General features: G+C 44.5%; 1 protein-coding gene and 1 pseudogene across 1 annotated transcript; both read right to left on the bottom strand.

Annotated features, from left to right (window-relative positions):
* Positions 1 to 2,369: 2,369 nt before the first annotated feature.
* Positions 2,370 to 2,901, bottom strand: LOC100917882 (annotated as a pseudogene).
* Positions 2,902 to 6,781: 3,880 nt separating this feature from the next.
* Positions 6,782 to 20,425, bottom strand: LOC116419308 (ras-like protein). The gene is made up of 4 exons (XM_031938528.1): positions 20,330 to 20,425; positions 17,611 to 18,154; positions 7,349 to 7,590; positions 6,782 to 6,925 (listed from the first exon to the last, which is right to left on the bottom strand). The coding sequence occupies exons 1-4, from the start codon at positions 20,423 to 20,425 to the stop codon at positions 6,782 to 6,784; spliced, it is 1,026 nt and encodes a 341-aa protein (XP_031794388.1).
* Between the last annotated feature and the right edge of the window lie 118 nt (positions 20,426 to 20,543).

The raw sequence follows: 20,543 nt of genomic DNA, 5'->3' as shown, positions 1-20,543 counted from the left end.
AACTGTAAAGGCTTAAGGGAACCCCAGATCTCCAGGGTGATTTGGGGAACCCCGCCTCTAGGGGCCAAAACTCCCGGGAACCACGCCCCCACTCCATTGGGATGTGAGGAAATTACTTCATTTTGAAAGCTCCACCCAAAAAGTTTTTCGGGACTCCCACCCCTCAGTACAAGCGCCTCAGGGAACACTAGCCTACCTTTGGCGGAGCTTTGAGCATCCCGCAAGGTCGTGTTTTGGGATCTCAGAAAACCCCACCCTTGGCAGTTTGGGGAAGCCCTACATGTACCACAAGGGTTATTGGCTCCAGCCCCACAATGTAGCCTGGGGCCAGGGTAGTTCTGCCCCTGGGATTCTGAGGTAAGGATGAAGGTCCAAAGAGCCAGTGCTTCTGCACCAAAGGATAGTGCGCACTAAAGTCCCCAGTCCTGCAGGCCCCAGGGGAAAAGCTTTGTCACCCTGGCTTACTTTTGCCTAATCCGCACTTCACATCCTTAATCACCCCATTCTTATCCCCAGAACTCCTCATTGTCTCTGTGCTTCTGTTTCCACCTCCAAATTTCATTCCGCCCTCCATCCTTCTCCACAAGGACTCTGGACAACCTCGCCTTTTTCCTTTATATCTTGGAGGCAATTAAAGTAATTCAACTTGCAATGTCTAAAGGGCTTTATCTGGCTGCTAAAACAGAAATTATAATTTTAATGGCACTTATGTCCAAAGGCATCCTGCTGGTAGGAGGCAGCCCCATTCCACTCCAGCCCCTCATAGTTATCCAAAGTGCTCCAAGGAGCAGCTAGGTGGGCAAAGGTTACACCACCAGCCCCAAACTCAGGGGCTGACTCAGGAACTCTAGGAAGCCCCAAACTCTGGAAGACTAGAATTCAAATATGGCTTCAGACACTTAACACTTCCCCACAGTGTGGCCCTGGCCAAGTCATTTAACCCAAATGGCCTCAGGAAAAAAAAAGAAAATGAAAGAAGAACAAAAAAAAAGTGCTCTAGATGATAAGCAAGTTGAGAACAAACATGCTCAACATGAGTAACAAAAAAAAAACAAACAAACAAAAAAAAAACCATATTCCCCCAATCTGCTCTTGAGGATCAATGAATGGGAACCACTTCAGAGCAGGGCTCCTCACTAACACCACAAACAAGGTATTCGGGAGGAGACAGGGGTCTCCTGTCTGGTGGTCTGGTGGTGACCAGACAGCAATTACACCAAGCCCAGGGGCAGGAAGGAGAAACATTTGCCCTGGTCTCTGGAAGCAGGGTCTTGATTGGGGGAGCAGGGGAAAGTCCAGTAAAAAAACCCCACACACAGCTTCCAGGAAGGCAGAGGAGGCTGCTGAAGATGAGGGCCAGACTGGACATAAAGCCTCCAGGGAGCTGGCTGTCTCTGGAGCCTCTGGCAAGCTGAGAGACAGGGGGGAGGCTGTGCACTCAAGGAGGAATGGAGTCTTTCCTTGCCTGTTCAGGATACCCAGGTTTAATGCCGGAGAAAACTGAGGCAGGAGAGAGATTAGAGAGTTTTCAACAGTTTATTAATTGGAGAGTATAATTGACTGGACAGGACTCTCGTCTCAAATTATCCAGTCAGATAGAGATAAAGATATACTGGGACCAAGGAATCCATGTTGGCCCAGGGCTGTCATCTCAAAGAATGAAGCATCCCCGAATAAGAGCGGCCTCTTCCTTTAAATAACCCTAGAGACAAAGACCGCCCCCCCAAAAAGCGGGAAGGCTTCTGTCAGGTTGGGGGGAGACCATAACTCCTAAAAGCCCAGAGACAAGATGTCTGAATACCCAGAGATAAAGATGTCAGTGAGGTATCTTGGAATATTTCAGAGGGATATTGTAAATTCTTGAGGACAGGGGATCTGCTCTCTTGTTTATCTTGCTAGCAATATATAACCTTAGAGTAAACGGTTCCCAACCTTAATGGACTAGAGTGGGGTTTTTACGACTAAGGGGATTGAACAGAACAGCTAAGGAAACTGAGACAAAGGAAACTAGTTCAGGGGAAACCAAGTCAGAACAGTTAAAGAGAACTGTGACATAACACAGGCACTGAGGTAGTCATTCCTGCTCAAAAGGGGAAACAAAAGCAAAAATCCAAAACAAAACTCTTAATATAGAAACACAGACAGGTCCCTCCAAGTGGTTCCTGGGAAAATCCTTATAAGGCCCCAAAGGGCTTGGCAGTGAAGAGCAGGCAGAAGGAAGTGTTCAGATGAAGGTCTTGAATGCTGGGGAGTGGCTAGGGGATTTTAGAGTATTCTTGGCCAGGTGAGAGGGGAATTAGGGGGCAGGATCAGGGTAAGGGTGTAGCTGCTCACTGGATTGTACAACACTTGTACCCACTGGCCTCCCTCTATTCAGTATTAGGGAGAATCTTGAGTTACTCCTCAGCTTGGATCCTCCGAATTTCTCGAACCAGCTCATGGAAGGCTTGCTCCACACCTTGCCCAGTCTTGGCTGATGTCTCCACATAAGGGACTCTGAATCTCCTGACCACCTCCTGGCCCAGTGTGGGGTCCACCAGCCTGTCAGTCATGTCTACTTTGTTTGCCACCAACACCACGGGCACAGGGGCGGTGCCCTTGAGCCACTGCAGAAAGTCCCAGAAGAAATTCACATTCTCAAAAGAGTGGCGGTCATTCACTACATAGACTAAGAGGAAGCCTTCTCCCCAGCTTATGGACTCATCCTTTAGATAATAAAATGCTCCATTGCCTGTGGTATCCATGATGTCCAGCTGGTACCGCTCTGTCCACCACCGTATCCTTACTGTAGAAATCTTGGGTCGTGGGGTCATACTCGGTCACAAAATGATTCCTACTAAACTGTATGGTTAGTGCACTCTTGTCCACAGAGCAGGTGCCCATCACCGCCAACTTACACATCTTGGTTCTCTGTCTTTCTGAATCACAGATGGAGGTATGGACACAAGAAGCCATGAGAACTGGGAAGGGCTCATTTGGAATCTAGTCACTTTCCAGGCTGCAAGGAAAAAGCTACAAGAAGTCAGCCCATTTCACAGGCGATCACCTCTCAGGAGGAAGACTTTCCTCTGGCCTCCAGTTTCAATTCTTTGCCAATCCTCTTCCCCACCCCCCTTTCAACTCTCTGGGACCCAGCTGAACAAGGTTCAACCCTCCCCCCAAGGACAGAACTTCAGATACTGGAAATCTCTCAATCTCCTGGCTCTTGCTGACCAATTCCAAACCCATTAGAGCACTTGGGCTCCAGGGTCTTCCATTCTGGCTGGCTTCTCCAAAACACTCTCGGATTCACTGGCTCCCTTCTCAAACCCCAAAACAGAAGACCCTGGGTCAATCCCGAAGGCTCTAGGAGGCCACAGAATAGTGCTAACTCTTTTTACAGGCCATGCTCCTCCACAGTAATGTACTCCAAAGGGCTTTGGTTTGAGCGGCTGCAGGGTCTGCAGCTCCTGAAACCAAGGGGCCGAGAGTCCCTGGCCGGCTTGGCTGTAAACTGGGCTCCCCCATCTGAACCTGCATCTGAACCCAAAGTGTATGGGCTCAGGCAACTAAGGTGAGGGGAGGGAGCCCAGCGGCACTGCCCGCACTAATCCGGCCCCACGAGGAGCCGAGTTTGGTCAATACCTTCCGCACTGATGCAGTCCAAGATGTCTCTAACTTGGGGTCCACTTGCCACCCACCCCATTGCTGTTAACTGAGACCTGGCCTCTACATACCGTATTGGAGCTGTAAAAATACCCACTCAGGTCGCATCCAGGTCTAGTCTTTAAGGATGGAACAATACGAAGTGGAGTAGAGGTCGGCTTCCTGCTCAGTGCTAGGGCTTCTGAGAACCTCAAGTCTCCAAGGTGATTTAGAGAACCTCGCCCCTAGGCCACAAAGACTCCGGGGAACCACACCCCCACTCCTTTAGGATGTGAGGAACTTCCTTCTTTTTGGAAGTTCCACCCCAAAAGCATTTGGGGAGCCCCATCCCTCAGTACAAGCGCGTCTGGAAACACTAGCCTACCTTTGCTGGAGCTTTGAGCATCCCGTAAGACCGTGTTTTGGGAGTTCAGGACACACCGCCCTTGGGAGTTTGGGGAAGCCCTACATGTACCACAAGGGTTATTGGCCCGAGCCCCACAGTAACCTGGCGCCAGGGTAGTTCTACCCCTGAGATTCTGAGGTAAAGATGAAGGTCCAAGAGCCAGTGCTTCTGCACCAAAGGAGAGTGAACACTAAAGTCCTCAATCCTGCAGGCCCAAAGGGAAAAAGCAGGCTTTGTCACCCTGGCTTTCTTTTGCCTAATCCACACTTCACACCCTTAATCACCACTCTAAACCCCATTCTTAGAATCTGAACTCATTCTTTGGCTATAATTTGTGGGCAAAAAGGCATAAGAGAGAAATATTCAGAAATTGCTTTCTGTCTAGGTAATGCAGACATTCCCTTTATTTGACCTTGCTCACATATTTATATCTGGGACAGTGCTCAGGAATATCTCGGGTGTAAGGTGTTATTCTAAATCTAATTCCTGCCAAAATGCTTTCCATTTTCCAAACTTTGACCATTCCAGAAGATTACAACCTTCTCCTACCAATAATTAAATTCTTAGATTTATCCACCATTGTGATTTTTTCTCTTCCAAGCTGTTCCCTTTCTGAATCAGCATCAAATAATTTCAGTAATAGCTCGTTTACATCCCCATTCAAGGCTTAGAAATCTAGCTGGGACTTCAGGATTGGAAAGATCTCAGAGAACTTTGCAGAACTGCTTGAGGTTGGGGCATGGGCTACCCTACACCCTCCAGGATCTTCTTGCCCCCCAAGTTTGACTGATAAAAGGAAGCCCAAGATCTTGGGGCTTGCTGCAGAAATCCCCAAGCCAGCTATTTTTATTGGAGGCTCAAATCGAGTGCCCTCTGAGCACTGTGGCAATTTCTATAAAGATTTCAAGGAGGCCACAATTGCTAACATGGTTTCCTAGAAGAAAAACCACCTTGCTCTCATTTATATCTTCTCTCTCCCTTGTCCAAGGTGTTTCTCTCCCCTTTCCGCACCCCTACTCTCCTCCCCCCTTCACTTCTCTCTCTTTTTCTAAAGAAGCAGATTGTTTATGGAGTACCATGTGGGTTATCTGCTCTGACTGCCTGGGGTTTTATGCTGTAAACAGGATGCTAATGTAGGGAGTTTCTCCCCTGCACACGGCTGGGAATTGTTTTACCCTGAAACATTACAGGTGGTCCATGACCTGCCTGCACCCTAACTCAGGGATCCTTTTGCAGATGAACAATCCTGGTCCTATACATACTGGATCACCAGGCCACACATAGACTGGATAGGAGAGAGCCAGCCTCCGGGAGAGGGAGAGGCCCTTTAGACAAAGGCAAAGTGGGTTTGCCAGGAAAAGCCACCATCAAGGCTCATTGAGGTAGCTTTGACTTTTCCAGAGCACTTTGTTAATTGTTTTCATCGTCTCAACCAAAGGACTCACTAAAAAGTTTGACGTTCAAGGTTAAACACTATGAATGTACCAGAACAATTTAGCAAGCCCTCACACCAGAGCTGGTCATCCTCCTTGGGTACCCTTGGGATCCACCTGGCACTCAACTCTCCCCTGAGACTCCAAGAAGATAGATCACCCTCCTTGGCTCACTGTTCCACTTCCCACAGCAGATCTCCCAAACCTGTTCACCCCTCCTCAACCCTTTCATTGCTTCCCTCCCTCAACTCTCTCAGCTAAGAACCTTATTCATTTTTACAGCTCATCTCCATGAGCTCCCTCTTCTCTCTTGTTCCACATCTCCCATACCTTTTACCCACGTTTTTGACCTGCCCCTGATATACAGAATGTCATGGGCCAGGATCCCGGTGCTACTCGTCTGATGGAGCAGATTCAGATTCTTGGGATAAAGTCTTGATAATTCTCTAACTTGTCAGGCCAGCATTGTGTGACTAGAGTAAACTCTGTTTGACTTGAGTGAACCCACTAAAATTATGTAAAATCACAAAAAATGTCTCCATTGGTCTACAAACCCAAATGATCTTGCATCTACTCAGAGCAAGATAAGCTTTCTTAGGGAAGCTCACAACCCCAGGAAAGATGTTACATTTACTTGAGACTTCCCTTATTCATACATAAAATGGGACTTCAAAAAATGACTTTTCCCAGATCACTTCTTCCTTGAGAATGATATTCCGGCCAAGAAAATCTCTTTTGATGTCTCTTTAACAATAAAGCTTTTTGCCATAGCCTCTGGGTCTACCGAATTTCGTTGGCTCGGAACTCACACTTTAGAAAGAAGGAACCCCACCAATTCCTGCCTAATCTCTTCATTGGAACCCACATCCCTCATCAAGAGTACACAGTAAAATAACAATATTCTGAAGCAACTTGGGCAGACAAGAAAAGCATTTTAGGGGGAAGGCAGGAGTAGAGAAAGAAGGGAATCAGATAAAGGAGAAAAAGAAACATTTGGAATGTAACTGGTAAAATTTATTATCAAAATAAGAGATTCCCCATTCAAGGGCACAGATGAAAGGAAAAAAGAGAAAGTACATTTCTAAATGTAGAAGCTATTCTTTTATTTATTATTTATTTTAAAAATAATTATTTAACATGTCCATAAATAATTCTCTGTTCATAATCTATTTCAAATCATTTCACAAATATGTACAAGTTTATGTATGGAGTCCTTCCAGGGGCAGAAGACCGAGCAGACCATTATTTCCTAAAGTCTTCCGAGTTAGACTCTCTCCAGGAGGGATCTATCTCTTGCTCCCTTATTCTCTCTCCTCTCTCAGTACCAGTCACTCCCCATCAGGGGGGATTGATTACAGGCCTCTAAGGTCACATTGCCCCCAGGAAGGAGGCCTGGTCCGGACAGCCGCTTAGCAGAAGAGCCAGCACCGACTCGATGGCAGGAGGGGCAACTTTGCAGGAGCTGAGGAAAGGGCAGAGGGGGCAGAAAGGGCATAGGGGACATTGGCAACAAACTCCTGGCAAGCCCGGGGCCTCGGAGCTGCGGCCTATTGGGGTACACATAAGGCAAGCCCGCAGTGGCGCTGGTGCTGAGCACTGGGCCAGTGAGGTATAAAGGTGGAGGGGGAATCCTGGAGGGGGCCGGGGGGCCCCAGGTCCTGCAACTGGTGTTTCAGTCTCTTGCGGCGAATTTGCACTCAGGTTTTGATCTGAACTTGTGATAGCTGCATCCGGTCCGCCAGTTTCTGCCTCTCTGAGGTACCCAGTTAGTGTGGGTGTTTGGAGGAGCTCTCCAGAGTGCTGATCTGCTTGGGGTTTCTGGGCCTGGGTCCAGGCCTGGGCCCTTGGCCAGTCCGCAGTGGCCACTCAGGAGAAATTTCCTCACCCGGAGACCTGGATTCGAAGATAGGAAGACCTCCAACAGTGGCAGTGGCTCAGGTAGGTCTGGGGTCCCAGCACTTGTCGAAGGTAGTTCCGAGATAGCGACCGAAAGAACCGTGTCTCCTGCAAGGCCCCCTGGACCTAGGTCTTCCCTTGCAGCGGAGGCCTCACAGTCACCGTGGTCGAGATGTGAGGATTTCTGGCTGCTCTGGGACAGCCATTCCCCAGAGAATCGGCCTTTGTCATCTGGAGGAAGTTGGAAATGGAGAGGAGAAACTCTTCCTGTAGACAAAACTGCGGGATCTTTTATCCAGAGACAGCCAATAATGGCTTCAACGATGGGCAAGAGCAGCTGCTTTATGAAATCCTTGCGAAGAAGTCGGGGACTTTTCAATAATTGGCCTCGGAGCAGTTGCTTCAGCAAGGGGCTTGGCCATCCAAATATTACAAAGTGATTGTGGGTCCTGTTCTTCCCCACCCCCTTTGATGCATCCCTCACCCCTCCCTTGGCTTTTCATTATGATTTTTCAGGTAGCAACTAAGGAAGCCAAAGAGACCTCTCCACATTGGGTGGTCTCACTCCCATTTTTTCCTAGCCTACCTCCTCCTATACCTGGCTCCTCTCTTTCTCCTCCCCTTGCTAGCCCTGACATGCCAGAGGATAGTAGATTGTGATAAGGTCCAGCAAACCCATTTGATACCTTCTACTGAGCCAATTCTGCTTCCAATTCTTGGTCTTTTAGGCAGTGTTGGAACCATATATTCCTTTTTAAATTGTTTTCAGCAAGCATTTCTGGGAGTCCACACCAGGGGTTTGGTGGTGAGGCTGGGGCTAAGCTGAGTGACACCCTACTTTCTGTCAGATGGCTTTCTGATTGGGGGCACTCATAATTCAAAACAGTTACAACTTTAAAGGATGAATTTTCCCTTTCTGGAGAGGATTCACTCATTCTTTAGGTACCTGGACTCGTCAGTTGTCTCCCTCAATGGACACTTATTTCTGCTATCTTTTTAAAGCCATGTATCCCATCAATCCTCAATGGAGGACACTGCTCAGCAGCGGATGAAGCACATGTCTGCAGTTATGACCAGCCCAGCCTGACTAGCTCCCTGTCTTTAAAATGCTGTTCTGCACTAACTTCAGAATTGTCAGTCTCTCTCCTGTCGGTCTCTTGACTGCCAAGGAAACTGAACCCTGGATTTATAAGTCACCTAATAGACCTGGATTTATAAGTCACCTGGATACTTTCCAATATTCTCTAAGTGTATTGAAAGCATTAAGGACAAAGTATTCTGTAACTTTTTTTCAAATCCCAACTAAGTCTTTTACCAGATGTCCTTCCTAATCCCTATTTTCCTTTGATGTGTATGCTTCCCTTTAGCTCCTCTTTTCCATGTGTCTAGTCTCACCTAGAAATGAGGTGGCTATTCTTTTAGTAATAACCCAGTACCATGGACAGAGGCTAGCCACACCAGCCACAGGAACTTTTCACTTGTACCTTTCTTGCCAATTATCTTTGATATGGAAACAGACTGCTAGTTACGGTGTGTATACGTGTGTGTGTGTACAAGTACATATAGGCATTATACATATACACACATATAGTCAGGATCTAGTTTTATAGGTGTATACACACCTATAAACTACATAATTTGTAGATAGATATTATTAGACATAACTGCATGCTTTCTTCCTGTTTAGACTGAACTGCTGGAGCAGGGAGTGGTTTGGGTTTGTTCTTTTGTTTTGTTCTCCTTGGATCCTCAGGGCTTGGCAGGGGACACATACTAAGCAATTATTAAAATGCTTGTTGATAAAATCAATTGTTCAGATATGTTGATTTGAATTCTTTTTTTTTCTAAGAATAGAGCCCCCAAACATGGAGAAATGATCGAAACCAAAATTGCTATGAATAGTTTAATTTCATTTGAAGATAATGAATAAAGTTCCTACATTATATATTACACACAAATGATAAGACAAGGAGAGGAGAAAGTACTCATATTAGATACTCCCCTCTTCTAATGAAAACATATTATATTACTGAATCAGGATGGGGGAAACGTGAGACAGAAAGCCAGCCTGATGAGAAACAGAAAGCTTTTGAGAAGTTTTGAAAAAGCTCCAACTCTAACCTTAATTCAATTAATTTCTAACTCTCAGGAAAAAAACTCTGACTGAAAAAACATGGCTGTTGTTTATGGTATTCCAGCAAGTATTTTACATGACTCTTTTTATAGTTGTGGAGTGTGTAGCTGGGAAACAGTGGACTGGAGAAACGTCTGCATCACGTTTCTGAAATAAAGGTCTTTTTGAAAGTAACCAATTGAAATATATGAGAAAAGCAAATTCTGTAATTGATAAATTGTCAAGGAAATGGATGATCTAGAAGTTTTCAAAAGAAGAGAGCCCACTTCTCAATAGCCACATAAAAATGCACCCCCCCCTCCAAAATTTATAGGGGATTTCAAAATGCTCCAAATGTTTAAGAACTGGAAACATACAAACTACAAAATTCTACCTCAGTCAGATTGACAAAAGTAAATCAAAAAGGGAGAATAGCAAATGTAGGAACCTTGCCCTAGAAAAACTAACACAGTCACATACTTTTGGTGGAGCTATAAATTGGTCTAGCCAATCTGTAAAGCAATTTGGAACGTACCTAAAATGTCACTGAACTGTGAGTACTTTCTGACTTCCAAAGATATCCACTGGCATGAAAGGCAAAAAATAACCCATATGCACAAAAATTATAGGAACTATGGTATAGAGTACTTATCAAATGGAGGTTAATTTTTAAATAAATCTTAGTACATGAAGGCAACAGTGTAAATGATGCAATATGATATTGTGTAAGAAGTGACAAGATGGGTTGTTTTAGAAAGACTTTGATGAACAAATAGCAAGTAAAGTAAGCAGAATAATTTGTATTAACAAAGAGAGTGAAGTGAGCAGAATAATTTTTAGTATAAAATATGGCTTTGCACAGATACAAAAATTTGAAAAATATAAGAACTCCTATTAATAGCAACATGACCAATAATTACTCAAAAATGACTGATGGGGAACCATGTCCCCTACTGAGAGGGAATGGATTCAAGATGGAGACTTTTTTTTTCTTTTTACACATTGACAAAGGTGGAATTTTTTGAATGTGTAGCTTTCTTATTAGGTTCCTCTTCACATATCATTTTGAGGAGAAGGAACATTGTGGTGATCAGTGATCCAGTTCCTCTCCCCAAGTTAAAACCCATGAGAACAGAAGGACAGCCAGAAGGAATTACAGATAAACAGGACAACATATAATTATGTGTTAAGTTTATTATAGTTTAAGTAAAAGAACAAGCTCTGCAAAGAGTCTTAGTTTTAAGACAGCCTAATTCTCCTTCAGCACATAGAAAAGTATTTGGGAAACACCTCAGAAGCTTGACTTCATTGACCTTTAAAGCCCTTGGTAGCTTGAGAAAGAGAAAGTCCTCAAAGTCTTAAGAGGAGACCCCCAAATCTTTGCAGACTCCTGGCTCAGGAGACAGGAGACATGATTTTTCACTTAGAAATTAAAGTTGTTTTAATATCCAATAGCCAAGAGAGCTAAGCTGAGCTGAGCTGGGCTCAGAACTCCACATGAAGGCTATTACTTGGTGAAGGAGATTAATCCGACTTCAGTGATCCCTGAATAGCAAAGGAATGCCTTCATTAAGCAGGTGATCTGAGCAATGCCAAAAAAAAAAAGAAAAAGAACAGTTGTACCTCAGAGTTGAACACTTCTCTTTTATTCCCAGAACAGACCAAGCACATGAAAGCCAACAACTACAAACTCACGTTACAGTGTGCAGGTGAGCTTAATCCTCACCAATGCCTTCCTCCTCCCTCATCTCTGTAATGGACCTGACTTCCAAATGCTTCCTTCAGCTTTGTTAGGTGAGGGGCTGATTGTGTAAAGTTGTTGCAGATGGGAGGAAGCCCCTGGAGAGGGGAGTTCCTGAGAGTCTATAAAAGCAGCCTTGCTAAGGACGAGTTAGAAGTTCTTTCCAGAAGTATGGGGTGCAGGGGTTGGCTTTCTGCTACTTTACTACTTGCACCAAGTATTAGGTATGGGGAAGAAAGTCTAGGAACTTCGGTTCGATGAGATGACAGTGATCCCTAGAAATAATTTTATCTATCATCTGGCCATCAGGTATCATAATATTTATCTCTGAATGTTATGCCTCAGTTCTCTTTAACTGTTCTGACTTGGTTTCCCTGAACTAGTTTCCTTTGTTTCAGTTTCCTTAACTGTTCTGTTAAATCCTCTTAGTCGGAAAAACCCACTCTGGTCCATCAAGACTGGGGACCGTTTACTCTAAGGTTATAAACTGCTAGCAAGATAAACAAGAGAGCAGAACCCCTGACCCTCCCCTGTCCTCAAGAATTTACAATATACCTCTAAAATATTCCAAGATACCTCACTGACATCTTTATCTCTGGGTATTCAGACATCCTGTCTCTGGGCTTTTAGGAGTTATAGTCCCCGCTTATATGAGCTCTCTAAAAGTGTGAACACAAGCATTGTTTCTATCAGTTGTACTTAGTACTTTGTTTCAAGTTCTGGCCCATAACATCTCCTTGTAGGATCAGATCTATCATACTGAACCATGCTAAATTAGATAATGTCTATCAACTCTAATGACCTAACACTTAGTAAAGATTCCAACAAAAATTGATGCAAAAGTTGTTAGGCGTTCTGTGACAACACCAAGCAAAGCACATGATTTTATTTACTATATCTACGATAGAGATGAGAGAGACTACTTGGCTTGTGAGATACCTTGGCATTTGAATGAAAACCTGCCAAATATATATTAAGCACTTAATATTTAATGCACAGCAGTTGAGTCCTGGGTGGGCCATGTCAGTTATGTTTGGGTGAGTCATAAACTCTGAAATAAGTCAGTCGGATTAAATGATCTAAAACTTTGTTTCTTTTGGATATAGAATGTATGATGGGGAAGGAAATAGGGGATGAAAAAGACTGACAAAAATATCAGTCATGAATATTTTTATTTGAAATGTGTAAGAATAAACCACAACAAGGCATTTACCTAGAGCCTGTGAAAGTAACAAGAGCCTGGAAAGCAGAGTGGTCAAGTGGTTCCCACCTTTAGATAAAAGTGAAGCAATTGTGGCAGCACTTAGCACTGTACCTGGCATATAATATGTAGAGTAACTAACAAGAGGTGGAAAGAATCCACTACTTGACACTGTCACATAGTTCTGCCTTGCTTCATGGGCCGTTTCTCCATCCCTACCTAGCCATAGAGGCCAAGAAGGTCCCTGGCTCTTCTGCTTCTATCCTTCCTGGGGGTTAAGCATTCTCTCTAAATGTTCTCCAGAGCACTAGGAAAAAAAGGTCAAAATATCAAGTAAAATAATGGGGACAAAATAACAAAGGAAGGTAGTGTAGCAATATCAGATCTCATCAAAACCATCTGGTATTGGCCAAGAAATAGTGAATCAGAAAGAAATTAGGTACATAAGTTATAATAGCCAAAGACTATAGTAATCCACTGTTTGATGAACCCAAAAACTTCAGGGATAAGAACTCATTTGACAAAACTGGGGGAGGGGGAGAATTGGATACAAACTATGTATAGACCAGTATCTCTTACTTTATGCTAAGATAAGGTTTGAATGGCCATGTGATCTAGAGATAAAAGGGGGGGACAAGGAAATTAGAAGAGCAAAGAAGTCTATCAAACTTATGGGAAGAGGGAATATTTTTGATCAAATAGAGAGAACATTACAAAATGCAAAATAGATCATCTTGATTAAATTAAAATTTAAAAGCTTTTATACAAACCAAACCAAATACTACCAAGACCAGAAGGAAAGCAGAAAGTTGGAAAACAATCTTTACAGTAAGAGGCTCCAATAAAAGCCTCATTGGTGAACTGAGCCAAATTTATAAGAATAAAATTTATTCCCCAATAGATAAATCAAAGGATATGAGCAGGCAGATTTCAAATGAAATAATTGAAGCTTTCTTTAGAAAAACGAAGTGCTCCAAATCACTTGATTAAAGAAATGCAAATTAAAACAACTGATATACCACCTCACCCCTATCAGATTGGCCAATATGACAAAAAAGGAAAGAAATATTAGACAGGGAAAATTCCAACATCTAATGTAGTGTTGGAGTCCTGAACTGAACCAAGCATTCTCAGTTATTTGGAACTATGTCCAAAGGGCAACCAAACTGTGCATACACTTTGACTGGGCAATACCAGTACTAGGTCTGTAAGCCAAAGATCATACAAAAAGGGAAGGATATAAATATATAAATAAATATGTGGATATGCAAAAACATTTATAGGAATCCTTTTTGGGGTGGGAAAATATTGGAAACTGAGGGGAAACCCATTAATTGGGGAATGGCTGAATAAGTTGTGGTATAGGAATATAAAGGAATATTATTGCGCACTAAGAAATGAACAAGCAGATTTCGGAAAAACCTGGCAAGACTTGTACAAACTGTGATACAAAGTAAAATGAGCAGAACCAGGAACACTGTGCACAGCATCAGTAACATTGTATGATGATCAACTATGAGTAATTGCTCTTCTCAGCAACAAAATGATCTGAGACAAGTGCAAAGAACTCATGAAAGAAAATGCTAGCCATATCCAGATAAGGAACTGACTAACTCTGAATGCAGATTGAAGCACTTTTTTGTTTTCCTGTTTTTCCTTTTGCTCAGGTTCCTCTTTCGCAACTGTGACTAATGTTGAATTGTGTCTTACATGATAGCTCAGGTATAAACTAGATCAAACTACATTCCTTCTTCAGAAGACGGAAGAGGAAGGAAGGAGGGAGAACTTGGGAATTTAAAATCTTGTGAAAACAAATGCTAAAAAGGAAGGTGGCCTAGCCATAGACACATAATCCCATATTTATGAAGAGGCAGCCTTCAAAATGATTCGGTGTACTAAGAGTAGACAATCAGTGTAATAGATTAAGTATATAAGACACAATGGTCAATAACTATAGTGATCAAGAGTTTGATTAAACCCAAAGATGCCAGTTTCTGGGATGAGAGCTCTATTTGACAAAATATTTCTAGGAAAATTGGAAAATAACATGGCGGAAGCTAGGCCTTGATTAACATCTATAATGCCAGAGACTGAGGCAAGATAGAGATTAGAGAGTTTTTAATATTTTATTAATTGGAGAGTGACTGATTGGACAGGGTTCTCATCTCAAAGTATCCAGTGGTGAATGTGAGTGCTCAATGACATAGATACCCACATGGCTTAACTACAGGGGTAGAACAAGGCAGGGGCAGAGTCAGAACATTGAGAGTGGGAACGGACTATGAATCTGGTTCTTACAAGGGGGAAAACTAGGAAGCCAGAGTCAGGCTCCCTGAATAAACAGAAGTAAAGATGTCAATAAGCTATCCCAGATAGAGGGGTTAGTGTCATAAATTCTTGAGGACAGGAGTTAGAATCCAGGAAGTCTGAACTCCCCTTTATCTTGAGTCTCACATTGACAATTAATAATCTTAAAGCAAATAGTCTTCAGTCTTAATGGACCAGAGGGGGGGAGGTTTACTACGAAGAGGATTGAGGCAGAACAGTTTAGGGAAACAGAGGCAGGATGATTAAAGAACTGTGGCACAACACATCGAACATCCTGAACCAACATAAGGTCGAAATTGGTTCATGATTTGGACATAAATGGAGATTATGGGGAAATTAGAAGAACCAAGGAATAGTCTATTTGGCCAAATCTTTAGAGAAGGGAGGATATTTTGGACAAAGAATTAGAAAACATTATGAAATACAAAATGAGCATTTTTGATTAAGATAAAAATGAGGTTGGGGGGAGAGTATAGAGAGAAATGAAAACCCCATAAAATGATGGGGGATGATAGATGATCTCCAATAATTGATTGATGATATTAATACATTATTAGTTAATAGAGATGACCAATTCATGTAATGCCGGAGAAACTGAGGCAGGAGAGAGATCAGAGAGTTTTCAATAGTTTATTAATTGGAGAGTATAATTGACTGGACAGGACTCTCGTCTCAAATTATCCAGTCAGATAGAAATAAAGATATACTGGGACCAAGGAAACCATGTTGGTCCCAGGGCTGTCATCTCAAAGAATGCAGCAAAGAATGAGTATCTCAGGACCTTAAATAATCTTTAGACAAAGAAGGTAAAAAGGCAGGAAGGCTTCTGTCAGGTTGGGGGGAGACTATAACTCCTAAAAGCCCAGAGACAGGATGTCTGAATACCTAGAGATAAAGATGTCAGTGAGGTATCTTGGAATATTTTAGAGGGATATTGTAAATTCTTGAGGACAGGGGAGGGTCAGGGGTTCTGCTCTCTTGTTTATCTTGCTAGCAGTTTATAACCTTAGAGTAAACGGTCCCCAGTCTTGATGGACCAGAGTGGGTTTTTCCGACTAAGAGGATTTAACAGAACAGTTAAGGAAACTGAAACAAAGGAAACTAGTTCAGGGAAACCAAGTCAGAACAGTTAAAGAGAACTGAGGCATAACATTCAGAGATAACTATTATGATACCTGATGGCCAGATGATAGATAAAATTATTTCTAGGGATCACTGTCATCTCATCGAACCGAAGTTCCTAGACTTCGACCCACTCTAATGGTAGAGTTAAGAGGGACCTGAGAATCTAGACCAACCCTCCCCTTCTCCTCCCCCACTTTTTACTGGTGAGAAAACTGAAGCCCAAGGTCCCACAGCTACAACACCCATGCCTTCCTCACTCCCAACCCCAGCTCTCTCTCCACTAGGCCATACTGCCCTCATGTGATTCCTACCCCAAGCATATCAACCCATGAGAAACTACCAGAAACACATGTATAAAGAAACCAAAACTTTATTTTTCTTTTTCTTGGATTACTTGTAAATAAATCAACTCTGAATCCAAGTGTGAAGGAAGTCCCTTTAAAATGAAATCCTCTTCCTACTCACCCCCCACCCCCAAAGCCAAACAAGTAACTTGCAAGTCCTTAATACTTTTAACTGAAATCAGAGAATCACCCACTGCCCTTTTCATCTGAACTCCTGAGGTAATACAAACATGCCTCTGTCAAGAGGTTCCTAAGCAGACTCCCACCTCACCTGCAGCTGTGAGGTATCTGCTCAGAACATTTGCAGCCAGGCTCCCCCACTCCACTTCTCTTGGAGGCAATTAAAGTAATGCAACGTGCAGTGTCTGAAGGGCTTTATCTGGCTGCTAAAACAGAAACTATAATTTTAATGGCACTTATGTCTAAAGGCATCCTACTGATAGGAGGCAGCTCCATTCCACCCAAACCCCTAGCTGCTATTGAAAGTGCTCCAGAGGCAAGTAGATGGCACAGTGGCTAGAGCACCAGTCCCCAATGCACGACGACCCAACTTCAAATCTTGTATGAGACACCCTGGGCAAGCCACTTAACCCCAATTGCCTCAGCAAAAAAAAGAAAAGGAAAAAAACAAAACAAAAAAAGTGCTCCAGGTGATATGCAAATTGAGAACAAGAACACACAATCAATGTAACAACAACAACAACAAAAACCCCAACACATATCCCCCAAGTATGACCTTGAGTCACTGAATGGAGACCACTTCAGAGCAGGGCTTCTCCCCAACATCACAAACAAGGTCTTCTGGGCCACAACAGGGGTGGTGACTTGGCTCCAGGCAGCAAATACACCAAATCCAGGGGCAGGAGGTAGAATCCCTTGTGGCCTGGTCTCCAGAGGCAGGGTATCTGTTGGGAGAGCAGGGAAAGCCCAATAAAGAAAATCCCACACACAGCCACCAGGAAGGCAGAGGAGGCTGCAGAAGCCGAGGGCCAGACTGGACAGACCCTTCAGGGAGCGGGTTGTCTCTGGGATCTCTGGCCAGGGGAGGCTGAGCACCCGAGATGGAATGGAGTCTTTTTTTCTTGCCTGTTGAGGATACCGAGATAGTGAGGTAGTCATTCCTGCTCAAAAGGGGAAACTAAAGCAAAATTCCAACACAAATCTCTTAACAGAGAAACGCAGTTGGATCCCTACAAGAAGCTCCTGAAGAAATCCCGATAATGCCCCAAAGGGCTTGGCAGTGAAGAGCAGGCAGAAGGAAGGGTCCAGATGAAGGTATTGAAGGCTGGGAAGTGGCTAGGGGGATTTGGAGGTATTCTAGGCCAGGTGAGGGGAATTAGGGGGCAGGATCAGGGTAAGGGTGTACCTGCTCACTGGATTGTGCAACACTTGCACCCACAGGCCTCCCTCTGCTCAGTATTAGGGAGAATCTTGAGCTCCTCCTCAGCTCGCAGCCTCCGAATTTCACGAACCAGCTCATGGAAGGCTTGCTCCACACCCTGCTCAGTCTTGGCCGATGTCTCCACATAAGGGACCCCTAACCTCTTGGCCACCTCCTGGCCCCGTGTGGGGTTCACCAGCCTGTCGGTCAAGTCGACTTTGTTGGCCACCAACACCACGGGTACACAGTCAGTGCCCTTGAGCCTCCGCAGATAGTGCCAAAAGAAATTCACATTCTCAAAAGAGTGGGGGTCATTCACTGCATAGACCAAGAGGAAGCCCTCTCCCCAGCGAGCATTCTGGTTCCTCAGAGCATAAAACTGTTCATTGCCTGTGGTATCCACGATGTCCAGATGGCATGGCTCTTCGTCCACCATTGAGTGCATAAGGTAGGAATCTTGCATTGTGGGGTCATATTCGGTCACAAAACGATTCTCAGTAAACTGCATGGTCAGTGCAGTCTTGCCCACACAACAGGCACCCATCACCACCAACTTATACATCTTGGTTCTGCGTCTGTCTGGATCACCTATGGAGGTATGGATACAAGAAGCCATGACAACTGGGAAGGGCTTAAGTGGAATCTAGTCTACTTTCCAGGCTGCAAGAAGTCAGCTCATTTCACTGGAGGTCACCTCTTGGGAGGAAGACTTGCCTCCAGCCTCAGTGATGGAACTTCAGATACTGGAAATCTCTGAATCCCCTGGCTCTTACTGACCAATTACAAACACATTAGAGCACGTGGGCTCCAGGCCTTTCCATTCTGGCTGACCTCTCCAGGATACTCTCTGATTTACTGGGGCCCTTATCAAACCCCGGGACCCAGAGGACCCCGGGGTCAATTCGAAAGGCTCTTGGGAGGCAAGAACAGTGCTAACCATTTCTACAGGCCATGCTCCTCCACAATAATGTAGCCCAAAGGGCTTCGGTTTGGGGGCCTGCAGGGTCTGCAGCTCCTGCATCCAAGGGGCCGAGAGTCCCTGGCCAGCTTGGCTACAAACTGGGCTCCCCCATCTGAACCTGCAATGATACATCCCAAATTGCATGGGCTCAGGCATCTAAGGTGGTGGGAGGGGAGGCAAGCCCAGCGGCACCACCCGCACTAATCGGGCCCCACAAGGAGCCAAGCTCGGTCAATACCTCCCGCATTGATGCAGTCCAATATGGTACTAACTTGGGGTCTACTTGCCATCCACCCCATTGCTGTTAACTGAGAGCTGGCCTCTACATACCGTTTCGGAGCTGTAAAAATACCCCGTCAGTTCGCATTCAGATCTAGTCTTTAAGGACGCAACTCTTCAGAAGCAGGGAAGTAGAGGCCCCCCTCCTGCGTACTGCAAGGGCTTATGGGAACCCCACGTCTCCAGGGTGATTTGGAGAACCCCGCCCCCAGGCGACAAAGGCTCCCCGGAAGCACGCCCCCACTCCTTTGGGATGGGAGTAATTTACTTCATTTTGGAAGCTCCACCCCAAAAGACTTTGGGGAGCCCCACCCCTCACATAAAGCATCTCAGGGAGCACTAGCCTACTTTTGTTGGAGCTTTGAGCATCCCGTGTGACAGTGTTTGGGGAATTTGGGGAAGCCCTACATATATCACAAGGGTTCCTGGCCCCAGTCCCACAATGTAGCCTGGGGCCACGGTATTTCTGCCCCTGGGATTCTGGGGTAAGGATGAAGGTGCAAGAGCCAGTGCTTCTGCACCAAAGGATAGTGCGCACTAAAGTCCTCAATCCTGCAGGCCTCAGGGGAAAAGCAGGCTTTTTCACCCTGGCTTTCTTTTGCCTAATCTGCACTTCACACCCTTAATCACCCCATTCTTATCCCCAGAACTCCTCATTGTCTCTGTGCTTCTGTTTCCACCTCCAAATTTCATTCCTCCCTCCATCCTTCCCCCACAATGACTCTGGGCAACCTCACCTCTTTCTTTGCGGCCGCGGCTGCCTCCGAGTCCCAGTCCCTCCCCACTTTCATCTTCTCTCTTTTTCCAAAGTTCAGGCAGACTTGTTTCACGTTGTTTTCCTGGCCCGTGCCCAAGCTTCTTTGGGTGGGTTCTTCCTCGGAACTCAAGGACAAGACTTGTTTGGCCCTTTCTTTAGATTAGAAAACAAACCTGGAGAATAAAATGTGCAAGTGATGCCCCCTCACGGTTATTTTATTACTTTGAGGGTCTGAAAAAGCTTTGAGATCCCTCATCTCACTTCATATTATTTTGGATTGGATAATGACGATAATAGCAACAACAGCAACAATGATAACAGACATTTGTATAGAACTTTAAGGCTTATAAAACATAGAGTTCACTCATTCTAACTCCTTTACAATCACTTTGGCTTGTGCAGGTATATATTCTCATGAGCTCAAAGCTATTCATGGGCACAGACGGAACGGGACTAGAACTCAGATCTCCTGACCATCCAGAACATGCTACCATTGAAATCTTTCAAAAGGCAAGTGGCAATTAGGAAATGGGGAGGGAAGGGGACAACTAAAAGCTGAGTGGTGCTAGGTATTTTAACAACACAGACAATTCCAAAAATCCTAATCGTTTCATCCTAAATCCTAAAGCTCCTTTCCTGTCTCTTGCATCAAGAAAGTCTGGCTATAATTTGTGGGCAAAGAAAGCATATTCAGAAATTGCTTTCGGTCCTAGGTAATGCAGACAGTCCCTTTATTTGACCTTTCTCACACAGCGCTCAGGACTATCTTGGGTGTAAGTTGTTGTTCTAAACCCAGTTTCTGCCAAAATGCTTTCCGTTTTCCAAACGTTGACCATTCCAGAGGATTACAACGTTCTCCTACCAGGAATTATGTTCTCAGGTTTATCCCCCATTTCTTTGCGTGTGATTATTCATGATGCTTCCTCTTCCCAAGCTGTTCCCTTTCTGAATCAG

This window comes from Sarcophilus harrisii, chromosome 5, assembly GCF_902635505.1.
Source record: "Sarcophilus harrisii chromosome 5, mSarHar1.11, whole genome shotgun sequence".
Classification (NCBI taxonomy): domain Eukaryota; kingdom Metazoa; phylum Chordata; class Mammalia; order Dasyuromorphia; family Dasyuridae; genus Sarcophilus; species Sarcophilus harrisii.
The sequence above is the reverse complement of the archived record's forward strand: the minus strand, read 5'-3'. Positions and strand labels throughout refer to the sequence as shown.